At 41.7% G+C, this 25,792-nt stretch overlaps 2 protein-coding genes across 2 annotated transcripts; one reads left to right on the top strand and one right to left on the bottom strand.

The window, feature by feature from the left end:
• Positions 1–712: 712 nt before the first annotated feature.
• LOC139447953 (uncharacterized) lies at positions 713–7,257 on the bottom strand. The gene is made up of 6 exons (XM_071229456.1): positions 6,949–7,257; positions 5,882–5,932; positions 4,251–4,382; positions 3,238–3,457; positions 1,304–1,969; positions 713–1,147 (listed from the first exon to the last, which is right to left on the bottom strand). Exons 1-6 carry the CDS (start codon positions 7,071–7,073, stop codon positions 725–727), a joined length of 1,617 nt encoding a protein of 538 aa, XP_071085557.1. The 5' UTR covers positions 7,074–7,257; the 3' UTR covers positions 713–724.
• On the top strand, positions 7,096–25,311 carry LOC139447952 (ribonuclease H2 subunit B-like). The gene is made up of 11 exons (XM_071229455.1): positions 7,096–7,293; positions 8,647–8,721; positions 13,963–14,070; positions 15,296–15,369; positions 17,460–17,574; positions 19,273–19,337; positions 19,862–19,970; positions 21,597–21,678; positions 22,719–22,773; positions 22,970–23,044; positions 24,041–25,311. Exons 1-11 carry the CDS (start codon positions 7,185–7,187, stop codon positions 24,137–24,139), a joined length of 966 nt encoding a protein of 321 aa, XP_071085556.1. The 5' UTR covers positions 7,096–7,184; the 3' UTR covers positions 24,140–25,311.
• Positions 25,312–25,792: the final 481 nt, after the last annotated feature.

Raw genomic sequence — 25,792 nt, forward strand, 5'->3', positions numbered from 1 at the left:
TGCCCCTTTGGGAGCAGTCGCTCATCACACCCGAGCCCCTTGGGGGGCAGACACTCATCACTACCGTGCCCCTTTGGGAGCAGTCGCTCATCACACCCGAGCCCCTTGGGGGGCAGACACTCATCACTACCGTGCCCCTTGGGGAGCAGTCACTCATCACACCCGAGCCCCTTGGGGAGCAGTCACTCATCACACCCGAGCACCTTGGGGAGCAGTCACTCATGAGACCCGAGCACCTTGGGGAGCTGTCACTTATCACACCTGACACCCCTTGGGGAGCAGTCACTCATCACTACCGTGCCCCTTGGGGAGCAGTCACTCATCACACCCAAGCCCCTTGGCCGTCTGCCTGTGGAATTCCAGAGCAGAGTAAGTCCCAGTACGAGTGAAGTATCACGTGCAGAAAAGTGAGTGAGGTGACAGTATCAATGACGCAACTCTGCACAGGGAAATATGGCACCTTAGACAAAACTAGCAGGGCTCGACTTACAGAGTTACATCTTGCACTAGGTGCATGTTGACATGAAAAGCAAGTCGCACCAAACCAAACCAGGTTGCATCCTGGTCCCATATATTCATCAAATTTGAAACATAGATATACAACAACCACATTCATTACCGTATTTCATCATTTTTTCTGAACACAAGAATTCATATTGAATAAAACGCAAACGAGCAGAAACAGATTATTGAGCTTTTATTCTTGGGACACGACATCCATACACTATCTCTTCCTCTTCCTTTTCTTATTCAAATTCGGAATCATTGTCTGAACAACGGCAGGTCGATAGGATCCTGATTTGTCGACATTTGAGGAATGTTTCGGTTTCTTTGCTACTGGCTGTTCTATTCCCAGAATGCCAAGCACTTCCTCTTCAGCAGACTCGGACTCGGATGTGGAGCATTGTGGTGAGAGGACGCGTTTATGGCCCTTTGAGCCCGAGAGTGGTATAAAGCTATCCCCAAACGAACCTCCGCTCTTATACACATATAAATGTGAGTAGTCCTTCTTTGGAACAAACGGTGGAGGTCCGTCAACGGGAAAGACAAGACGTACACCTTTCCCAGCCTCTTTATCGTCGGTGTTTTTAGTTGGGGATTTCCCAGCCTCTTTATCGGCAGTGTTTTTAGTTGGGGATTTCCAATCCTCTCTATTGGCAGTGCTGTCAGTTGGGGATTTCCCAGCCTCTTTATTGGCAGTGCTTTTAGTTGGGGATTTCCCACCCTCTTTATGGGCAGTGCTTTTAGTTGGAGATTTCCCAGCCTCTTTATGGGCAGTGCTTTTAGTTGGAGATTTCCCAGCCTCTTTATGGGCAGTGCTTTTAGTTTGGGATTTCCCAGCCTCTTTATGGGCAGTGCTTTTAGTTGGGGATTTCCCAGCCTCTTTATGGGCAGTGTTTTTAGTTGGGGATTTCCCAGCCTCTTTATGGGTAGTGTTTTTAGTTGGGGATTTCCCAGCCTCTTTATCAGCAGATGTTTTGGTCGGGGATTTCCCAGCCTCTTTTGAAGAGAATGAAAGCTGAGATTGTGATGGACTTGCATCTTCATCTGGATCATTGTGGGAGTCTGGTGACAAAGACAAAAAACCTGTCTCTAAATTATCTGCAAAGTTTTTAGCTTGGGACTTATTCTTTGAAACTTCCAACAGTTTTCTGTCTGGCTCGGACTCAAGTGAAATAAACCTACTGGACATCACTGGAGTGAGGGAACTGTCTGGGAGAGATACGAGGTCAGTTTCACACTGTGAATTCTCCCGACTATTTCTGTCTTTAGACACATCATCTGTGACGGCAGAGGTATCGCCAGCCCCACCGTCTGCGGAAGACTCCAGCAACGTTGTCGGATCTGTACCGTCAAAGGAGTTCACTTCCAGGGACCTGTTTAACCAGGGTGTATTGAGGGGAGGAGCCTTACTCTTGCTGTATGTGACGAACTCGTGGAAGCTCGACTCACTGCCTGCTGCAACCTTCTGTAAAACATGGATGAAAAACAGCCGTGTGAAAAAGGTGTTTCGCAGGATGTTATAAAAATGTGGGGGTGTCAAATCCCACCCCCTCCCTGGAACCTCCAGTGATGATGTATAGAGACCCTTCTATTTTTTGGTTTACAGATATTGTTTCTCTCAAAACCTGTTAATATGTGGATACGAAACTTCCCCTCGAATACGAAACTGCCCTACATGCTTTGGGAATGACTTTACGGCAGCCATCTTGTTTTGCTTTAGGCAGGCAGTAAGTGACAACACGTGCGAGAGCCTGAAGTGTATTGTGTCAACAATTGCATATATCAAGAACCAACCTGTGTCTGTCTATTTTAACAAAACCTTTTGTCCATAAGAAAAGCTTTACAAATAAAATCAGACTCTTCAATTTTTATAAATAAGTGATAAAAACAAAGTCTTTCTTGTAATTTACACTGCTTGGGTCAGCACCATATCCACGAGCATGGATATGACGAACCGGGATTTGAACCCACGATCATAGATGTCTGGTGTACCCAAGGGACACAACTCTGCACAGCAGGTGAGTGAGTGAGTGAGTGAGTGAGTGAGTGAGTGAGTGAGTGAGTGGGTGGGTGAGAGAGTGAGTGAGTGAGTGAGTGGGTGGGTGGGTGAGTGAGTGAGTGAGTGAGTAGGTGGGTGAGTGGGTGGGTGGGTGGGTGAGAGAGTGAGTGAGTGAGTGAGTGGGTGGGTGGGTGAGAGAGTGAGTGAGTGAGTGAGTGAGTGAGTGAGTGGGTGGGTGAGAGAGTGAGTGAGTGAGTGAGTGGGTGGGTGAGAGAGTGAGTGAGTGAGTGAGTGGGTGGGTGGGTGAGTGAGTGAGTAGGTGGGTGAGTGGGTGGGCGAGCGATAGAGTGAGTGAGTGAGTGTGGTGGGTGGGTGGGTAGGTGGGTGAGTGAGTGAGTGAGTGGGTGGGTGGCTGGCTGAGAGAGTGAGTGAGTGGGTGGGTGGCTGAGTGGGTGGCTGACAGTGAGTGAGTGAGAGAGTGAGTGAGTGAGTGGGTGGCTGAGAGAGTGAGTGAGTGAGTGGGTGGGTGGGTGAGTGGGTGGCTGAGAGTGAGTGAGTGAGTGGGTGGGTGGGTGGGTGAGTGGGTGGCTGAGAGTGAGTGAGTGAGTGGGTGGGTGGCTGAGAGAGTGAGTGAGTGAGTGAGGTAGGTAGGTCTCAGACATTTACCCCTTTGGTGATACCCTTCTTGTTGGAGGCTAATTCATGTACATCACTGACGGCCAGTATCTCCTCACCTTAAACCCCAATGCCACCACACTGGTCACGCCAAGCAGTGGGGAAATCTTGGGATTGAACTCGGGGATACAGAGAGCTGGACATCCTCGGCTGGCAGCCAATGGGATGAGGTGTTTGGTGATGAGCGGGGGTTTCGTAGATCGGCATACTATAATAAGGTCAAGGTCATCCTTCTCCAAGCCTCGTGTGACCTCCCTGACACCACACACAATCTGCGATCTGTGGACACATGACAACGTTATTCTTATCCTCACATTATGTCCCATGGGCTTGTAGCCGGACAGCATTACTGAAATTAACTTACGAAGACAGTCGTTAGGAGTCCAAGTTTATAAGAGGCCTCTTTTCTTAGAGTCAACGAGATTCAGCTTAACAAGTAAATACACACAAGTTGACATCACATGGACAAATTAAAAATATTAAATGACACTCCTACTTGATCAAAATACAAAAACTTATTTACACCTTGAAAATCTCAGACAAACTTTCATTTCAGTAGTTTATACAAATAAATTTAACAACATTGTCATCAAGAAAATGCTCCATCTTTGTCGTAAGAAACATTCCATCTATACATGTTCTCTGTACCATACCTCATCAAATACGTAACAATCTCACCCTCACACCTTGGAACTTATGGTGAGTGAGTGAGTTGGGTTTAACGCCGCTTTTTTAACAGTATTCCAGTTATATCACAGGGTGTCAGCTTAATGTGGGAGGAAAGCCCGAAGTGATGCAGGTCTCAGACGTTTACCTCTTCAGTGATACCCACGAGCACGGGTATGGTGCTGACAAACCTAAAAACATAATCGGGGCTAACCGGGATTCGAACCCACGATCATAGGATTCTGGCCTGCCCAAAGGATGCAACTCTGCACAGCAAATTGCAGCGGCTTAGACGACTGGGCCATCTGTGGCCCCGGTCACCTCTTATGACTGTCACAGGTGGCTGGGGACCAATTGTAACTCAAATCCTAACGAGGAGATGAATTTACACAGGATGACCCTGTACCTGAGTTTCCGTCTCTCATTTTCAGCATTCTTTTCTTCCTCACACAACTGCTGTTCGTTATCTGTTTGCTTCTTCCCTTTAAAGTACAATGCAGGTCTCCTTGGCAATTTGATAGGGATTGACTTCAGCACGCTGAAACAGTAATACAACATGTACAACAATCTCATTAAAATCAGATCTTAGTTCTCGCCAAGGCTCGCTAAATACAATGTTTATTCCTAATGCAGGATATTTACCATCCCCAAACACACTCGCGTGATAACCTCTATTTATTCACCTGAATTTGCTGAAGGGATACGATGTGTTTTTTTTTAAAGCGCATATTAATACTCGATAAATATTTTTTTACACTATGAATCATAAACAGCTTCTATTCTAGAACTTCTTTTTTTTAACTCTAAAACATGCAACATAGATCGTGTTAGGTAGGCAGAGCATGTATACTGTTTTGTTGGTCATCTACCACCTACGACTCGACCTTCGTTAAACCGCTGATCATCTATAACGCTCATCAATTATTTGGACCCCAAAGGTAGCGTTGTAGTGAGTGAGTTGTGTACATCTTTCACAAAACTATTGCCACATAGTAAAATACCTTATTTGGGTTGAGGAATTACTGCTGTAAATAATCGCAAACTAGCTTCCACAGGAGATATAGCTTGGGAGAGATATGGCTACAATGAAATCGTTTCACAATGCTTTTCAGACCATTGAGACATCATCAGCTACCTTGATGTTACTATCAAATGACCAACAAAACTCTGCCACCGAACCTGCCTAGCTGTACTTTTTACAAACAGGACACCGCTTCTTAATGTTTACAAACTGAAAAATTTGGAAGAATGATGTTGGATGATAGACAGAATCTCACCTTCGTACCTTGGAACTTATGGTGAGTGAGTGAGTTGGGTTTAACGCCGCTTTTAACAATATTCCAGTTATATCACAGCGTGTCAGCTTAATGTGGGAGGAAAGCCTGAAGTTATGCAGGTCTCAGACGTTTACCACTTCGGTGAAACCCACGAGCACGGGTATGGTGCTGACAAACCTAGAAACATAATCGGGGTGAACCGGGATTTGAACCCACAATCATGGGTTTCTTGCCCGCCCAAGGGACGCAACTCTGCACAGCTAATCGTGGCGCCTTAGATGACTGGGCCACCCTCGCTTATGGACTTGTGTTCATATATGTTTTATATAAAAAAATACAAGGGAGAGATTGTTCATGAGTCTAAACCTGGCGAACTGGCAATGACAAGTAACTGAGTATGACACACTATCACACAAATCACAGACCCTCTTATCCAAATACAAATCTTACAACTAGCATTGGAGTGTCCATGGCCTATTTTAAATGGTTTGTTGTTTAATGCCGCACTCAGCAATATTTCAGCTATATGACAGCAGCCTGTATATAATTGCAGCTGGAACAGACAATCAAGTGATTGACATCATGAGCATCGATCCACACCCGAACCAGTTAATCCCCTCTTATGACAAGCATGGGTTGCTGAAGACCAATTACGGTCCACACTGGGCATTAATCAGTCACATATGGCCATGATGACTGCTACTTTAAACAAAACTGTCTCCTAAATCAATGATCAACTCAAATTATTGCAGTACCATACCTCTGCAGCTCATCCAGGATTCTTCCTTCAAAATATTTGTCTATCACTGGCCTGAAATAAAACATAAGATGTAATATTGTACAGGTCTTAGGCTAAAGTAAATAACTGTAGTCTTGGTTCTCAGGCTCTGCCCACATTATCATAAAGTTCAGTTCACGTTTTGTTTTTGTTACAATTTTCTAATTTTTGTGTACATTGTGTTTAAGTATTAGGATTTTTTATATTTTTTTTACATGGATGTAAAAGCAAAACGTGCGGCAGACTTTGTGATGATGCGGGTGGTGCCTGAGAACCAAGACTATCATTATTATTTTTTTAGCCTTATCATGTGGAATCATCTACATGTACAGATGGAACAGACACGGCCATGTTACTGATGGTGCCATGGCAGAATTGAACTGACACATTTCCTGTCTGTTACTATTGGCATTACTGTATTCGACATAATAAGCGTCCCACTCTAATAAGCGCCCACGGAGATATTTGCTAATATATTGGCTGGTGAACAATCCCAATTAGCACCCCTTCCGATTGATCAATGTACACAAGACTTATTTATTCGCGTATAATACACATTCGTTATATGCACCGTTAATTATGGGGAATTGAATTCTGGAAAAATATATCTGTCGTACATAAACATTTCAGGCTGTCAGCATAAACCACAAAATTTATCTTTCACCTCTGTTTTTTTAACCAAAATAATATTCGGATAAGAGCCCCCTATTTCTAATTTTGAGAGCGCCCAGGGCGCTTATACGTCGAATACGGTATTAGTGTGGTTGCGGTAATGTCCTACCCCTAAAAAGTACGAGACACCAGATTTCGTACCGAATCGAAGACACTTTAGTCTGTGATATATAAATGCTGGTCGCCATGATCAGTTTACGACCAAGCCAAATACACCTGGCATGGAATCCGGAATTGTCCTGCATTAATGTACTAACACTATTCACATGGCACTATTGTTTGCCGACACAACACAAAATAAAAATAAGCGGTCATTTTTCACGTATATTGCGAGCTCACTAGAGATATTTTCCAAACAATACATAAAGGTGACATGCCATTTGTATGCAAAGGGATTAAATAAGACATTCTTGTGCTTCTTTATTTCTTTCTTTTGCTTCTGTTTCACCGTCTCTCCTATAGTTGATTTAGTTTCACCCTTGGAAAGCATGGGCGCGGCCATTTTGTAGGGGAGGTCACTCTAATATTTCCAATAGCTTCCGATTTTGTTCGTGAGTTTTTCCCGCCACCTTGCGAAAGGGTGAAGATTGTTGATAGTTGTAACAACATAAACATGCCGCCAAGCAGACGATCCTCGAAACAGTCGAGCTCAGAAAAATCAACATCACCTGGAACGAAGAAGTCTAACGATGCACAATCTCAATGGATTATGATGGTTGAAGGTGCGTATGCAACAGATGACACTCACAACACAGTTGATAAGAAGTTTAAATTTAGACTGCGCGATGTCTTACTTTTATGGATCGAATTTGCCAGTGCATCAAGGGTATTGGTTTAGGGATTTACTTAAGTATTAATCACATATTATTAGATATCATTTTTAGGAAAGATAATTTTTCACTATTTATGGACCCGCCTGATAAACTTACGAAATCATGTCTTGACTTCCGAACACTGTCGCAACGTTTCTTACGGGGGTATATGAAACTGTAAAAAAATCAAGCCTGGATCAGACAATCCAGTGATTAACATCGATCTGTACAATTGGGATAAGATGACATGCGTCAGTCTAGTCAGCCAGCCTGACCACCCAATCCTATTAGTCGCCCCTATGAACATGTTATGGCAAGCATAGTGACCTCTTTTAACAAGCATGGGTTGCTGAAGACCAAATCTTACATGGATCTTCACAGGTGACCTTTGTCAATGAGATACCAGTCACATTAACGAAAATATCAAACCCTTGTTCGCACCCATTGGTATGATTAAAAGTAGATCTATCTCATGAAAATATTATTTAGTTTCGGAAAGTAAGTATTTGCGCGTGTCTCTACGATCCTAGGATTAGAGTGGGTTGTCCCCTAACTCCATCCTTAGCCGTTGGATCCTTGAATACAACTAGTGGTGAACATAGTGTAGCGGCCATCAAATTTTCTGAGTCCCGTGATGGGATTCAAACCACGGACCTTCTGATCAGAGGTCGGACGCCTTGTCCACATGACCAAAAAGGTTAAGCCCGTCAGCAAGCTGACAAGGTAAGGATGTCATCTGTGGGACGACTCCACGCCTTGCTACAATAGCATCTCCCAATACCCAAACACAAACCATCCTTAACCCAAGGATCGAAGATGGATCTTTGATAGTAAAGATGGCCCCAAGAGGAAGTTGAAAAGATAGTTTTCCATGGTTTTCACAGCACAAGTAGCCCAACGACTAATGCTCTAAAAGAAGACTTATACAGTAAAGACATTCCAGCTATATGACGGCGGTCTGTAATTAATCGAGTCTGGACCAGACAATCCAGTGATTGATATCATGAGCATCGATCCACGCAATTGGGATCAATGACATGCATCAACCAAGTCAGCAAGTCTGACCACCCGGTCCCGTTAGTCGCCATTTACGGCAAGCATGAGTTGCTGAAGACCGCTTCTACCCCGGATCTTCACGGGTCTCCAAGTAAGCACTGCATGCTATGATGGGAGAATGCTGTTAGTTAAATGTTCCAATTTAAGTTTATTAACGACCTGTTGCAATTGTTGTATTCAATCTGGCCTTGATTGTTCCACTTGCAGATTGTGTGTTGGATGATGATGGTGGAAATGAAGAAAGTCGGCCTGTCATGTGCAAACTGAGACACCCCAAATCTGGTAAGTGTTTTTAGATTAGTGCTATTTACAACATGCACATACCATATTCAGCATAATAAGCGCCCAGGGCGCTCTCAAAAGTAGAAATAGGGGTCTCTTCTTAGAATATTATTTTGGTGGGAAAAAACAGTTGAAAGATAAATTTCGTGGTTTATGCTGACAGCCTTAAATGTTTATATACGACAGATATATTTTTCGAGAATTTAATTGCCCATAATTAAGGGTGCATATAACACACGAGTGCGTATTACACAAACAAAAGAGTCTTGGGAACATTGATCAATCTGAAGGGGTGCTAATTGGGATTGTTCACAAGCCAATATATCAGCAAATATCACCGTGGGCGCTTATTAGAGCGGGACGCTTATTACGTCGAATACGGTATATACATTCAGGGATTAATCCAAACTAAACACCATTAGCAGACAAATTTGGAACAAATTGTAAAATATTTCAAAATTGGGATTGTTTTTCGAGTTCTTATTTTCTTAATTAATTAAATCCTCTTCCTCCTTGTTGGGCCTGTTATGAGTGAGTGAGTGAGTATGGTTTTACGCCGCTTTTAGCAATATTCCAGCAATATCACGGCGGAGGACACCAGAAATGGGCTTCACACATTGTACCCATGTCAGGAATCGAACCGGGTCTTTGGCGTGACTAGCGAACGCTTTAACCACTAGGCTACCCGACCGCCCCCCTGTTATGAGTGATCACAACTATTTCAACATGACTTGCGAACATTTAATTCCCATTTGCAAAGCTCCAGATAAGCTTTTGGTGTTGTGGGTATTTTACCCATGCATTTTAAAATCATTGAGTATCAGTAATTCTATCTGGGTATTCAAATTGCTGTTACCCACTAGTTTTTACACATGTGGGTATTTAAGTTAAATATTTAAAACACTATTCATCTTGTGCCTGCAAACTGGTGTCGTGTGGGTTTGAGAGCTTTATTATAGGACTCAAAAATACCACGATACTTCCACAAGAAAGTGTGATGGCAAATGATCATGATGTAACTGTCATCGTGGAGTTTGGCAAGGTTGACGGAATGCCCGTTTATAATTTCCAAACAAGTTGCTGATTTGCTAATTGAATACACAGGGTTACTTCACAATATTTTGAAGATATGCACAAGTTTTATTTTTGTAGCTTATCTGTAATGTTCTCTGCGCATTTGATATGCTTGGATTTTATTTTACTGCATATTTCTGCATTTCTGATGCGTATTTTACGCAGATACGCAGCTTATCTGGAGCTATGCATTTGGGGAATTTTACCAACTTGCTGTAGACTTGGGCCCACAGGCCTCAAAGTTTAAATTTTTACCAAGTAGCCATATTGCTTCAAGTACTTTTTCCAGGTAACCAGTGGTAAAATCAAGAAGTCAAGCCAATAGCGTAGGTAGCCAGAAGCAGTGCTAGAAATTGACACTACTCCTGTAGTCCTTGCCAAACTGCCCAATAGTTAAGGTATCATAAGGACTAGTAGAAATTTGCCATTTTTAAGGGTTTTGCTATATGTTGTTATTATAAGGACTAGTGGACTAAAACTGTTAGTTTCTACCACTGCAGAAGCCATTGTATTAATCTTTTATCAAATAACTATTATATGTACAAGTCATAGCGACCCGTGAAGATCCGGGGTAGAAGAGGTCTTCAGCAACCCATGCTTGCCGTAAAGGGCGACTATGCTTGTCGTAAGAGGCGACTAACGGGATCAGATGGTCAGGCTCACTGACTTCGTTGATGCATGTCATCGATCTCAATTTCATGGATCGATGTTCATGATGTCAATCACTGAATTGTCTGGTCCAGACTCGATTATTTATAGACCGCTGTCATATAGCTGGAATGTTGCTGAGTGTGGTGTTAAACATGTTTAACAACAAACAAACAATACAAATCATACCACAAGTCTTCGAATTGTATATTAGTGGAAACTGTACTTGAGTTTTGTTATTTGTGACTCAAACATTGATGCAATTTATGTTACAAGATTATGTAGGTATACCCTTGCTTATCCAATAAACTATCAACTAAAATAAAATACTAATTACATTATATTTATGTATTTCGGTTCATTGTTGACTTTAAGAGGAATTTTTTGCGAGTACAGTTAGTAGCAAACACATTTATTTTTGTGTCTACATATGTGTAGCAATAGAATTTGGTCGCCACAAGATATTTTCCAAGGTAGTTAATATAAGTTATTTGGCTCCCTCTGAATTTTAGACAGTAGACATTAAAATATAGGTCGCATTGGCAACTGTTTTAGTCGCAACTTTGAGGCCTTGATAAAGCCCAGTTCAGAGTAAACAGTTCAAGGCAATAACAGGATAAGAAATATAAACACCACAGCAAAACAAACCACTTGGGCTTGTCACATTTACATGCAGGCCTCAACGTGTTAACTAGCCTTGTCATAGATTAAGCACAAGAGTTAATGTTATGCTCGCTCGCTTGGGCTTGCTCTTTCTCACTCACTCACTCACTCACTCACTCACTCACTCACTCACTCACTCACTCACTCACTCACTCACTCAATAATATGGAGAACAAGTTTGAAAACCATCATATACCTTTTTTATTTGTGTACCGGACGTAAAGGTCAAACTCTTTTCCATTTTTTACTGAAACATTTGTGTGCCCTACTTGTGGATTGTGTTTAAATTAAGTTTAAATTTAGTTTAAAGATTCCATACTAATAGAAGAGGTGCAGTGCAGAGTTTGATTTTGATATGTGGATTTCTGAGAATTTTTTAAATTTTTTTCTGTACCAGAGGTGCAGTGGTAACTTATATGAACATTCTTCAAAATGACTATCAATCTTGGATCAAAATATTAATCAATGGGATTGATGTTAAGTCAAGTGTACCGTATCTCATGTATCTGGCAAAGCTTGCCTATGATACTCCAGTGCATCTTTGAATCATGCCATTACTATGTTGTATTATTGTGCTTTTTAAAAGAAACTGGCTCACCAGCATTAGAAATTGGCACTAGTCCTGTAGTCCTTACCAAACTGCCCAATAGTAAAGGTATTGTAAGGACCAGTAGAAATTGGCCCATTTTAAGGGTTTTGCTATATGTTATCATTATAAGGACTAGTGGCCGAAAACTGTTTGTTTCTAACCCTGCTCGCACGTTAAGGCATCAATATATCTCCAGTATCAAAATTGTTCTTCATCTGACAGAGCTCCAGATAAGCTGCGTATCTGCGTGAAATATGCATCAGATATGCAGAAATACGCAGTAAAATAAAATCCAAGCGTATCAAATACGCAATGAACATTACAGAAATGCTACAAAAATAAAACTTGTGCGTATCATCAAAATATTGTGAAGTAACCCTGTGTATTCGATTAGCAAATCAGCAACTTATTTTGAAATTATAAACGGGCATTCCGTCAACCTTGCCAAACTCCACGATGACAGTTACATCATGATCATTTGCCATCACACTTTCTGGTGGAAGTATCGTGGTATTTTTGAGTCCTATTAAGCTCTCTAACCCACACGACACCAGTTTGCACGGACTAGATACATAGAGTTTGTAAATATTTAATTTAAATACCCACATGTGTAAAAACTAGTGGGTAACAGAAATTTGAATACCCAGATAGAATTACTGATACTCAATGATTTTAAAATGCATGGGTAAAATACCCACGACACCAAAAGCTTATCTGGAGCTCTGAGCTGATGATGGTGTATTAGTGAGCCCTGTTCCGTATCACCCCGGGAGGGGATCTGGCAGTTTAGATGACCCCGGGTCGGGGGCCTTACTGAACAATATACTGAAGTTATTTCGTGTCTCGGCTCTTGTACAGGGTAAATGTCTGAAACACACAAAACAGCCATTAACTACGATGTCTATGTTCCAAGGGGGCACGGGTGGCCCAGTCGTCTAAGGTGCTGCGATTCGCTGTGCAGAGTTACGTCCCTTGGGCACGCCAGAAACCTATGATTGTGGGTTCAAATCCCGGTTCGCCCCGATTATGTTTCTAGGTTTGCCAGCACCATACCCGTGCCCGTGGGTTTCATCGAAGTGGTAAACGTCTGAGACCTGCATCACTTCCTGCTTTCCTCCCACATTAAGCTGACACGTCGTGATATAACTGGAATACTGTTAAAAGCGGCATTAAACCCAACTCACTCACTCACTATAATCCAAATTGAGCATGCACATGAAACGGAATGTCGAGACGTCAGAGTCTATACATAGATTACTGAACAACATGACGATAATACACCAGGTAAATAGGAAGTCAGATTTGACAAGAAGTATTTGTATGACAGTTGTACATTAATTAGATTACTCATACTATGATTGCCTGCGGGTTGCGAGGTTTATCCCCTAACGAAACAGGGTGAGAACCCTAACACGTGGCCTGCTCGGAGACCATTTTGCATGTGAACACAAGAAAGATAACTCCACGCAGAAGAGTGCCCAGAGCATACCACTCAAAAAATACTATTACGGTGTAACAGAACAAGCCCTGCTCACTTTTTGCCTTTAGAGTTATGGCCCTTGTTTGGTCTTTCAGCATACTCCTTCCCAGCGTGTGACACCTTCGTTACACTCTCGGTAACATCGCTGCCACCAGTGTTGGCGCGGCCATTACAAGAATCTTGACATTTGCCCTCTAACCCCATGTGTAGTAACGTTTATAGTTTTGTTTATGTCTTTAAGAATGCCATCATATTTCATTTTGAAAAGGTTTACGACTGACCATGTTTACCAGATGAATTTACTTGGTTGTATTAATAATCAGATTGGTTCGAGATTGCAGACTAACAGAAAATCAACCAACTTCTCCCTTACATTCTTACTATATCAATAACATGATAGTTTTAATGAAGTGGAACTTCAAATTGACAAACAAAGAAAAGTAATTTAGCAGCGGTAAGTGTATTCGGCGTCACGACAGTCGTCACTTGTTTGTAAACATAACGGTCATTTGGTTGCGGGGCCACCTATCACAGTGGGGAGTTTTGACCGGTGGCAGCGATAGTATAGAGAGCTCCAGGAACGTACTATCGCTGTGAGGAGCTTGGGCTATCGCTGTGAGGAGCTTGGTCTTTCAGACATGGGAGAAGAACTTTTCTCCGTAATACCCATAAATACATTTTACTTGAATTTGGTGTTGATATTGGTGACCCTGTATACTTGTGTCTAATCTCATATTTCTGTTTGTTTGCATGTACTTCTATATTTTTTATGTTCATTTAATCACAGATTCTGGCTGCCTGTTCTTGTTCGCCAATGGAGGACAAGACGTGTATGAAGCTATACAATATAAAGAGGAATTCAGATCTTGGTTTATTGGAGATACAGTTCAACATGGTGGGTCTTCAAAACGGAGATAAATTTATTTAAGATAAGGCAACGCTAATCGTTTTGCAGAGTTGTGCCCCTATCATGAAGATCCGGGGTACAATAGGTCTTCAGCAACCCATGCTTGCCGTAAAAGGCGGCTTTGCTTGTTGTAAGAGGCAACTAACAGGATCGGGTGGTCAGGCTCGCTGACTTGGTTGATGCATGTCATTGCATCCCAATTGCCTGGATCGATGTTCATGATGTCAATCACTGGATTGTCTGGTCCAGACTCAATTATTTACAGACCGCCTTCATATAGCTGGAATATTGCTGAGTGCGGTGTTAAACAACAAACAAACAAAACAAACAACATCCTTAGTTTGAATCCAAGATCCGCCCTGATTATGTTTCTAGGTTTGTCATGTTCATGGGGTTCATGGTGTAGTAAATGTTTACGATCGGCTTTTCACCCCACATCATTTTCACAAACCGTGATGTAACTGAAGGATTGTTCATACCATTGCTCTCAATGTCAATCACTGGATTGTCTCGTCCAGACTTGACTATTTACAAGCCACCGTTATAATATATTGCTGAGTAAGATGTTAAACAACAAACACTAGCAATCACATGCAGAAAGTAGTGGAATACATCTTCCCGAGGCAAGTGAGATAATTGACTATAAAAGTCCAGTTTCCACCCTTACCGAAATAGACTGGTATTATGGAGTTACATTTTGTCTGGACTAACAAGCCTATGCATAGTCCAGTCACAATCGCGTTACGACATCGACATACGGTTCGTAAACTGTCATGCAGATTCCGATCAACTGCAGGATTTGGAAAGCATTTGTACCGCCCACTCAGTGTCAACAGATATTTTCCAAATCTTTTCCTGTGTTTAATCAAGGTGCTCACATGATTTGATGTACTTTGTGAAGTGACCCAATTTATCACAATATAGATTTTGATTGTCAAACAGATCGTCTTGACCAGGCGCCTTCATTTTGTTTGAAGCATATGCAAATGATACGAGTGGTGGAATGTGATTGGTCAGTAGGAGGGAGATGGAAGGGACATAACTCGAAATAGCCACTGGTGGCGCTACAATCGTGCCTAGAAATCAAGCCTAGTTCGGCAAGGGTGGAAACTGGACTTATAAAGTCAGTTATCTCCCTTGTCTCGGGAAGATAAGTGGAATATTGCTCACTGAGATTTAACAACAAACAAAAGTAGATGCGTTGGTGTTTCAGACGGAGGGATGCTGATGCTGACGACGGTGGACCCGCTGTTCCTGGTGATGCCGTACCTATTGAAGGAGGGGCAGGTGGGTGGCACGGCTTCCGGCTTCGATGCCAGGAGTCCGCTAATCCTGAAACAAGTGAAATCTAGAATAATTACCTGTTGTCTCTCTCAACCCCCCTAGGGGCGGTCGGGTAGCCTAGTGGTTAAAGCGTTCGCTCGTCACGCCGAAGACCCGGGTTCGATTCCCGACATTGGTAGAACGTGTGAAGCCCATTTCTGGTGTCCCCCGCCGTGATGTTGCTGGAAAATTGCTAAGAGCGGCGTAAAACCAAAACTCACTCACTCACTCACTCAACCCCCCTAATTGAGGTGTAAACTTGTTGCGTGCAGAGCTTTAACATATGGTAACCAGAGTTTTGACACGTCACAGAAATGGGCATCCAGTACTCACAATGTCTAGATAGACGCAGAATCAAAATACAACGAACGTACAGTTATGTTCATTGATCCAAATTCTTGACAAGAAATATGATTGATTGATTGTTTGGTGTTTAACACCGCACTCAGCAATATTCCAGCTATATGATGGCGGTCTGTAAATAATCGAGTCTGGACCAGACAATCCAGTGATTGACATCATGAGCATCGATCCATGGAATTAGGATCGATGACATGTATCAATCAAGTCAGCGAGCCTGACTGCCTGATCCCGTGAGTCGCCTTTTACGACAAGCATAGTCGCCTTTTACGGCAAGCATGGGTTGCTGAAGACCTATTCTACCCCGGATCTCCACATGAAGGTCTTGTAGGACTCAAAGTTGCGATGCGACCTTGATTTAAAATTTAACTTCTACTGTCTAAAATGCAGAAGTAGCCAAATGGCGACCACATTTGTAGACACAAAAATAGCTGATCCTGGAAAACATGTCTGCTAATAATTGTACGTGCGTATAATTCCTCCTAAAGTCGACAATGAACCAAAATACTTAAATGTTAATGTAATTAGTATTTTATTTTATTTGACAATGCTCATTGGATAAGCAAGGATATACCTTTAAAATCTAGTAACATAAATTGCATCATTGTTTGAGTCACAAGAAACAAAAATCAAGTACAGTTTTCACTGATAGTGCTAAAATAGTGCTATGACTTGTACATATCATAGTAGTTATTTGATAAAAGATTTCAAATGCTTTTGGCCACCAACAATATTGGCTTGACTTCTTGACTTCTTGATTTTACCACAGTACGTATAGGACCCTCGTATTTCCTCAAGGAATTATTGGGAGGTCCCCTGGACCCCTGGTTTGTAGGTCAAGGTAACATCCTGTTATTTTAACAGTAACACTATTTTTCAGGGAATTATCATTTGCAGAAGCCAGTAGTCTTCCATAATGCCCTGAAAAATAGCGTTACCATTATTATAGCTAAAATGGATGGAATTTGTTATCAAATATAACGAAACAACAATATCGGTTTTGAAACATTTACTGCAATCAACACGAATGTCACTGACCCACTTTTACAAATATGGAAACGGCATAGAACAAACCAGATGATGTCACTATTGAACGTGACGTCACCTACCCCTCTCCTATGATGTCACCTAACAACGGGCGTGATAATGGCCCATCGTCAAGCAATATGAGGGCATTATCAAGTTACAGTGGCCGGCTCATTTCTGATAACATGCGGGCGGTTTAATGATAATTCTATCCATTTTAGCTATAATGTCCTTTAGTCTACTCCATTTAAACCTTCCAATATTTTAAAATAATAATAACATAGTGAACTATGAACCCCCCCACCCACCCCAAATTAAAGCCACTCCAATAATTTCTTTGCTTTACTGTATTTTTGAGTCACTATTCCAGGAAGCATTAATTATAATTAAATGAAAAACTGTCAATATTGATTAAGGTTAATTTCCTTTAATTATTTTTTTATTTAAATTTTACAAAACAGTTCAAATACAGCATTTTTCTCAACATTTGCTCAATGAAACAATATTTTGTGTAGACAATATAATAAATTCCTCTATTTCTTTAGATTGCTAGATCGAGACATGATAAGTTTATGTGTAAATCTCTCCATTATTACAGAGACATTTGGCGGAGGTCGTCTCCCTGCTGTAAGCCACTGTGTTTTAATAAGTGATATTCTGTGTTGCAGTCTGGGAAATTCATGACTTTGGACCAGATTGTGATTGATGAGGATTACCCAGAATGCAACAGACTGCATGGCTGCACAGGATTAAGTGAGCTGCATCAGATCACAGAGGTCAAAGGTACTTCTTCTCGCAACATTTTTGGGGGGTCAAGGTCACTTTAAGTTTTTCATAGTTTGTGGATGCAAGTAACACTGTGTGTATAATGTATGCTGTCTGCATGGACTCACATGCTAGCAGAAGAAATATGCTCAACAACAAACATTACCATGGTTACTGTGACCATGGGAGCCACGGGTGGCCAAGTCGTCTAAGGTGCCGTGAATCGCTGTGCAGAGTTGCGTCCCTTGGGCACACCAGAAACCTATGATTGTGAGTTTGAATCCCGGTTCGCCCCGATTATGTTTCTAGGTTTGTCAGCACCATACCCGTGCTCGTGGGTTTCACCGAAGTGGTAAATGTCTGAGACCTGCATCACTTCGGGCTTTCTTCCCACATTAAGCTGACACGAATACTGTTAAAAGCTGCGTTAAACCCAACTCACTCACTAACTCACTCACTACTGTGACCACGGCGACTAATGGATCGGGTGGTCAAACTGTGACTTGGATGATGGCATGTCATTGTACCCCGATTGTTAGAGCGATGCTAACAGTATCAATCACTGTATTGTCTGGTCCAGATTATGTACAGTCCGCAAGCATTAAGCTGGAATATTGCTGAGTAAGGTGTTTAAGTAATGAATGAGTATGGTTTTACAGTACTTTTAGCAATATTCCAGCAATATCACGGCAGGGGACACCAGAAATGGGCTTCACACATGGTACCGGTAACCATGGTGGGATCGAACTGGGCCTTCGGCATCATGAGTGAACGCTGTAACAGCTGAGCTACTCGCCTCCCCTCAGTGTTAAACACCGACCAGACATTCTGTGACCCTATTCTTCCCCATCATGTTGAGCTTTACAAAACAACTAAAAAAGTTTTAAAGATTCAAGTGTTCTGGTGTTTGACTAGACTGATGTGAGGTGAGGTGAAATGGGGTTTAACGTCACATCCAAGATTATTGCACTTATGTAGCGACATGCATGCACGTGTGTGTGTGTGGCTGCTTGTACTAGTCCGGACTGATGCCAGTTTATAGTGCTAGCTCACTTATATACCATGCCGCAGTTTAACATAAATACCCCACTTAGACACAGTATACTGACTCCGAGCCGACCAGTCCTTGTTTTAGCCCCTAAATGCTGAGCGCCAGACTTGGTAACAACAAGTACCATCTTGAAACGTCTTTTGGTATGACGCGGCTGGGGATCAAACCCCGGACCTTCCGCTCTCCGGGCGGACGCTCTACCACTAGACCACGGAGGCGGTCCATGACTAGACTGAAGATTGACCAAAATCTTTCTTATAGGCTTTCTAAGGATTTTTTACCACAAAGGCAAAAAAAGGTTAATTGATTTCTTCTCCTTTTACCCCAATATGTATAGAGAGGGTGTTTAGCTTGTTGTCAAATGATATGTTTATTTCATCTGTGACCTGTAACATTGTTTACCATTTCACTCTAGAGGTTTTCACTCTAGAGGCCCTTAACAGCAAGCATGGGTTGCTGAAGACCTATTCTACCCCGGATCTTTGTGGGGCGTTATCATTATAAGGACTAGTGGACTAAAATGTTAGTTTCTATCACTAGTTATATGACAAGAAAAGACAGATTTCGTCTTTTTACGTTTTGTAACACTTTATCATGTTCATATGGCCACAACATTGTATTGTTACCATGGTAACACTGTGAAATATACACTACATGTCTTGCAGGGGATGATGACTTCAGAGCCTACCGGTTCGACAAGGACAAAACTTTATCATGGCTCAAGCTAAAGGTTCGAATTCATTTTCATTAATTCTTTTTGTATCCCCCTGATCATATTACCCCATGCTGGTCTGAAACTGACATCTGTTAGAGATCTGCCAGTTATGAAAATTGGCCTTAACATCGGATCTCATTTGGAGATTTGTCAGTTATGAAAATTGGCCTTAACATCGGATCTCATTTGGAGATCTGGCAGTTATGAAAATTGGCCTTAACATTATATGTCATTTGGAGATCTGGCAGTTATGAATATTGGCCTTAACATTGTAGCTCGTTTGGAGATGGCAGTTATGAAAATTGGCCTTAACGTTGTAGCTCGATTGGAGATGGCAGTTATGAAAATTGGCCTTAACATTGTAGCTCGTTTGGAGATGGCAGTTATGAAAATTGGCCTTAACGTTGTAGCTCGTTAGGAGATGGCAGTTATGAAAAGTTAACATTGTGCTTCTTATCAAGAAAGGCTGCTTGTCATCTTGACCAATAGACACGAGAAATCATGTTGTAATGTTCCATGAACTGTTACCATGGTTACAGACGGAGATTGTGGCCGATGTCCTCCAGCAGAAGGACGTCAGTGTCAGCTCCTCGGGCGCCCACAGTTCTATATTCATCCGCAGCAAGAAGGAGGACGCTGTCGACAAAGGTAGGGGAGAGAACATGGCCAGTTTGTTTGTTTGTTTGTCAAACATTCTCCTTGACACTACCAGGTTTGGAAGAGAGGAAAACATTAATCACACAGGCTAGTAGCCGGAAGTGTCCCTCCCTGATGCCACTAAATTCTACATCTAAACTCTGTCGAGGTCTGACAAACCCTAAGTTAGGAGGTGAATTTCCTTACCAGCTGATGTCGTGAGTGAATTGATCCAGATCAGTGTATCTGATTTGTGTATCCCTAAATGTGAAAGTCAACATCGACGTGCAGTTCCTAATGGAGAATAAAAAGTGCTGCACTATGTTGTGGATATTTTACGTGTTAAACCATGTATGAGTAGATTTAACTGCTGTCCCTTTGCAACGTGGCCAGTTAAAATTATGAAGGGCTTGCTGTAATGTAAAGTAGAGGGCCTGTCTGATGTGTCGAAATTTCACCCCTTCTCTGTGTATGTTTGATTTTTGTGTCAATCATGTGTGTACCATATGTGAAAACAGTCATGAAAGCCATGTATAAACACAATATGAACCATGTGTGAACACAATATGAACCATGTACGAACACAATATGAACCATGTATGAACACAATATGAACCATGTATGAACACAATATGAACCATGTGTGAACACAATATGAACCATGTGTGAACACAATATGAACCATGTGTGAACACAATATGAACCATGTATGAACACAATATAAACCATGTATGAACACAAGATGAACCATGTATGAACACAATATGAACCATGTGTGAACACAATATGAACCATGTATGAACACAATATAAACCATGTATGAACACAATATGAACCATGTGTGAACACAATATGAACCATGTATGAACACAATATGAACCATGTATGAACACAATATAAACCATGTATGAACACAAGATGAACCATGTATGAACACAATATGAACCATGTGTGAACACAATATGAACCATGTATGAACACAATATGAACCATGTATGAACACAATATGAACCATGTGTGAACACAATATGAACCATGTATGAACACAATATGAACCACGTATGAAAACAATATGAACCATGTATGAACACAATATGAACCATGTATGAACACAATACAAACCACGTATGAACACAATACAAACCATGTATGAACACAATACAAACCACGTATGAACACAATATGAACCATGTGTGAACACAATATGGACCATGTGTGAACACAATATGAACCATGTATGAACACAATATGAACCATGTATGAACACAATATGAACCATGTATGAACACAATATGTACCATGTATACACAATATGAACCATGTATGAACAATGTATAAACACAATATGAACCATGTATAAACACAATATGAACCATGTATGAACACAATATGAACCATGTATGAACCATGTATGAACAATGTATAAACACAATATGAACCATGTATAAACACAATATGAACCATGTATGAACACAATATGAACCATGTATGAACACAATATGAACCATGTATGAACCGTACCAGGACATGGATTGTTATAGTCATACATTTAAGAGTTTGGTGTCCTGGACGGGGTGTTCCATTTCAACATCTGCTACTTGTCAATGTGTTGAAGACAACTGACAACTGTTGTTTCAGATCAGTACATCAAGTATGCCTGTGGCATGGTGTCGGACTATCTTCCACCGCTCATAGCCGAGGATCTCCGAGACTACCTGGGGTAAGATGTCACTTTGTCTCGGTTTGTGTCGTGTTGTGGACTACGGCACAGCCTCTCATCACTCCTCCAGAGATCTAAAACATCACTGCTTGCTATGTAGAATTCAATAATTGTGGGTTCAAATCTCACATTGCTGTCATGGGAGACGTCCAGTGACATTTTATTCCTGCCACATCAGGTTCACCAGCTTTAAAGACCCCGTGAAGATCTGAGATAGAATAGACCGCCTCCGTGGTCCAGTGGTAGAGCGGAACGTCCGGGGTTCGATCCCCGACCGTGTCATACCAAAAGACGTTAAAAGATGGTACTTGTTGTTACCCTGTCTGGCACTCGGCAGGACTAGTCGGCTCGGAGTCAGTATATTGTGTCTGAGTGGGGAATTCATGTTAAACTGCGGCATGGTATCTCAGTGGACTAGCACTATAAATCGGCATCAGTCTGGACTAGTACAAGCAGCCACGCACGCACACACACACGTGCATGCACGTCGCTATATAAGTGCAATAATCTTGGACGCGACGTTAAACCCCATTCCACCTCACCTGAGAGGTCTTCAGCAATCTATGCTTGTCATCAGAGGTGACTAATGGGATCAGGTGGTCAGGCACGCTGACTTGGTTGATGAATGTCATCGCATCCCAATTGCGTAGATCGATGCTCATGATGTCAATCACTGGATTGTCTGGTCCATCATCAATTATTTACAAGCCCTTCACGTTGCTGTGTAAAAGAATAACTGTCTTTTTTGCTGAATTGACAAAATAATACCAGATCATATTCACCATTTGTTTAGAAGATTAATTGAGATTGCAGGAAGCATATGTTTTATTCATTGCCTTAGAATGGACTCTATTAGATACTCTCCGTCACCACACTCATCATTAAGGACATAATATGGCTATGATTTTATTGCTCATTGATAGGCCAGGGGACACAACTCGAATCTTTCTCGACTTAAATATTTTAGTATGTACAACGTTAACATGGCCACTAATTTCAGTCCAGAAAGAGTCTGGTAATGAATAATCCTCTTGTTATAGGGTCGCAGACATCCATGACCCGATCAAGAGTCCGTCGGAGGAACCGCCGGCCAAGGTAAGGATGGTTTGCTCAATAATTAGGACGCATTGTTACATTATTTAAAAGATCGACAAAACAGACAGTCCTTGGTCAATGGCATGTCATTGTACTCACTTTTGACAATAAAAATATACCTACCACCATCTGCCCCAAGATCCTCCCATCCCCACCCACACCACCACCATGGTCATTTCTGAATTCTTTGTTTCAGAGGGTCAAGCTGGAAGACATCGCTCCGAGTGAAGACTATAGCAAGACCCATGGTGTCCAAAAACAAACCTCCAAGGTGAGTGGTTGATTAGTTAGACGCAATTTCTTACATTTTGACATGCGCTGTCACGGGAAGCTGTCACGCCGTGATATAACTGAATGCTTTTCACAGCTGTATTGAACCTCACTTACTCACTCACTCACTCACCAAATATCGCTGTGGGCGCTTATTAGAGCGGGGCGCTGATTACGTCGAATACGGTATTGAGTAATATTGTGCAAGACCACCTTTCTTTTATGATTTGAATTGCAGACTTACTCAACATGCTCAAATGGGAATTTATAAAAAAAAGGCCAAAAATATGCACTGAAACACAACATGCTCAAATGGGAATTTATAAAAAAAAGGCCAAAAATATGCACTGAAACACAACATGCTCAAATGGGAATTTATAAAAAAAAAAGGCCAAAAATATGCACTGAAACATAATTTTAAAAATAATTATTCTTCACGAATTTAAAATGAAAATGACTCTGTCAGACATTTTTGTCCAATGTTGAAATACCTGAAGGTTTAAAATCAGCAGAAGCCCCTGTATTCACTGTAAGAAACAGCCAGCTCCAATAAGCACTCCCTGAACAACGTCTAGACCATTCTGTAAATACTCTTTATAAGCTCAAAGACTAAAAATTTACATTACTGTCCATATTTTCTCGTCTCTTTGTTACAGATATTTTTCACAGAAAACATAAGTATAGAAGGCACATGTACTTGCCTTGTCACCATTATGGATTTTTTTAGTTTCATGAACATTTGAACAAAGATTGTTCAGTAACCATGGTAACACTCGTTATCTAAAACCAGAATTAAATCGTTGTTTAAGGTTTAATAAGCACCCAACTTTGGCAGTTTTATAATTTCCCTGGGTGCCTACTTTGGCGAATACGGTAATTCCTGTTTTCATGAATTATAACTGGTGGAATCAGGATGGCCTTAGTGATCTATATATATATATATTTATATATCAATCCGGCTATGAAATAAACAGAGACCAAATGTGTGTGGTTTCAGGAGACGAAGATGACCGTGGCCCAGAAGAAGCTCAGCAAGGTTGACAAGTCCGGCATGAAGAGCATCTCAAGCTTCTTCTCACCAAAGGTCAAGACCTGACCTTGACCTTCAACATCCTGACCTTGACCTTCCAGACAGCATGTAGGGGTGCAACAATACGGAAGGATGCGATACACATCAAGATTCACTGGCCATGATATGATGCATATCTAAAGACGTTGGCCATGGTACAATATGTATCAAGTTACACTGGCCACGATACAGTACGTATCTCAACATGCCAAACAATGCCGACAAACTGGACCTTCCTTGTTCACGGTCCATCACCAAATGTAACAGGGAAGCCAAAAGCTCATATTTATCCCTGCCTTCTGCCTTGTTTAGCCTGTGTGTGAAGCCCTAAGTTTCTGGGCCCACATGCACAAAGCAATCTTAGCGCTGAGACCAGTGTAGGCCTATGTTAAAGTATGGGAGTTGCAATCGTTTGCAATTGTTTAGCCTGTGTGTGAAGCCCTAAGTTTCTGGGCCAACTTGCACAAAGCAATCTTAGCGCTAAGACCATTGTAGGCCTATGTTAAAGTATGGGAGTTACAATCATCTTAGCGCTAAGATGGCTTTGTGCAAGTGGGCCCAGGTCTTCCTGTTAGCTGGGATTAGAATGAACATGATCCAGTGAATAGCATGTGAAATAGACAACTGTTGAACATGTAAAACCAGTACACAGCTGGGTGCCGTTGTACAAAGCGATCTTAGCGCTAAGGTGGTCGTAACTCCCATACATTAACATAGACTTACGACAGTCTTAGCGCTAAGGTGATCGTAATTCCCATACCTTAACATAGACTTACGACAGTCGTAGCGCTAAGGTGATTGTAACTCCCATACATTAACATAGACTTACGACAGTCGTACCGCAAAGGTTGTTTTTTATGATTCCCTGGTATAACAAGCGGCTTATTCTTTTGTTAAGTAAACAAACAGACATATTTTGTGTTATGTTTTGCGATACAAGTCCGTATGTATTCTGTATCGTATTGAAGGCCACGTATCGTGGTGCGTGAGAGTCTCAATGTATCGTTTCACCCTTACAAGCCTGGCATTGCGATGAACCCTCGCCAGTGATGGGAATTAACCGTCTTCCTCGTGCTGATATTGAATGTTGTCATGGCTACTGATATTGAATGTCGTCATGGCTGCTGATATTGAATGTCGTCATGGCTGCTGATATTGAATGTCGTCATGGCTGCTGATATTGAATGTCGTCATGGCTACTGATATTGAATGTCGTAATGGCTGCTGATATTAAATGTCGTCATGGCTGCTGATATTGAATGTCGTAATGGCTACTGATAATCAGCTGAAACTAAACCTTTCAATTCCACAGCTGACTTTAGATAAAAAGATCTCATTTGTTTACTTTGTCTTTGTGGTGGTTTGTAAGTAGAGTGCCTTGATGGGGATCGGGTGTACTGATTGCAGGTCACCATGACCTAATGGGGTGGATAGGTGCTCATGCTTTCAGTCACTGGTTTTCCAAATTCAGATATGAATATTAATGCCTTAACGTAGCCCTAATTTGTTTGAATTTACCTGTGGCTGCTTGTCGTAAATGGCGACTTACGGGATCGGGTGGTCAGGCTCGCTGACTTGGTTGATGCATGTCATCATATCCAAATTGCGATGATGGGTGCTCATGATATCAATCACTGGATTGACATGTCATATGGCTGGAAACAAATGTGGCTGCTGTCC

Source organism: Haliotis cracherodii, unplaced genomic scaffold, assembly GCF_022045235.1.
Source record: "Haliotis cracherodii isolate W230 unplaced genomic scaffold, xgHalCrac1.p SCAF_7, whole genome shotgun sequence".
Taxonomy (NCBI): Eukaryota; Metazoa; Mollusca; class Gastropoda; order Lepetellida; family Haliotidae; genus Haliotis; species Haliotis cracherodii.

What these genes read in the sequence shown, in the direction of transcription:
- LOC139447953 (XM_071229456.1), bottom strand. Translation starts at nt 7,073, where the DNA reads ATGGCCGCGCCCATGCTTTCCAAGGGTGAAACTAAATCAACTATAGGA. An exon ending in AATCCCTTTGCATACAAATG is followed by an intron (nt 5,933 to 6,948) that starts GCATGTCACCTT and finishes GTTTTATTTCAG; the next exon opens with GCCAGTGATAGACAAATATT. An exon ending in AATGAGAGACGGAAACTCAG is followed by an intron (nt 3,458 to 4,250) that starts GTACAGGGTCAT and finishes ATGTGTCCACAG; the next exon opens with ATCGCAGATTGTGTGTGGTG.
- LOC139447952 (XM_071229455.1), top strand. Translation starts at nt 7,185, where the DNA reads ATGCCGCCAAGCAGACGATCCTCGAAACAGTCGAGCTCAGAAAAATCA. An exon ending in ACTGAGACACCCCAAATCTG is followed by an intron (nt 8,722 to 13,962) that starts GTAAGTGTTTTT and finishes ATTTAATCACAG; the next exon opens with ATTCTGGCTGCCTGTTCTTG. An exon ending in TCCAAAAACAAACCTCCAAG is followed by an intron (nt 23,045 to 24,040) that starts GTGAGTGGTTGA and finishes GTGTGGTTTCAG; the next exon opens with GAGACGAAGATGACCGTGGC.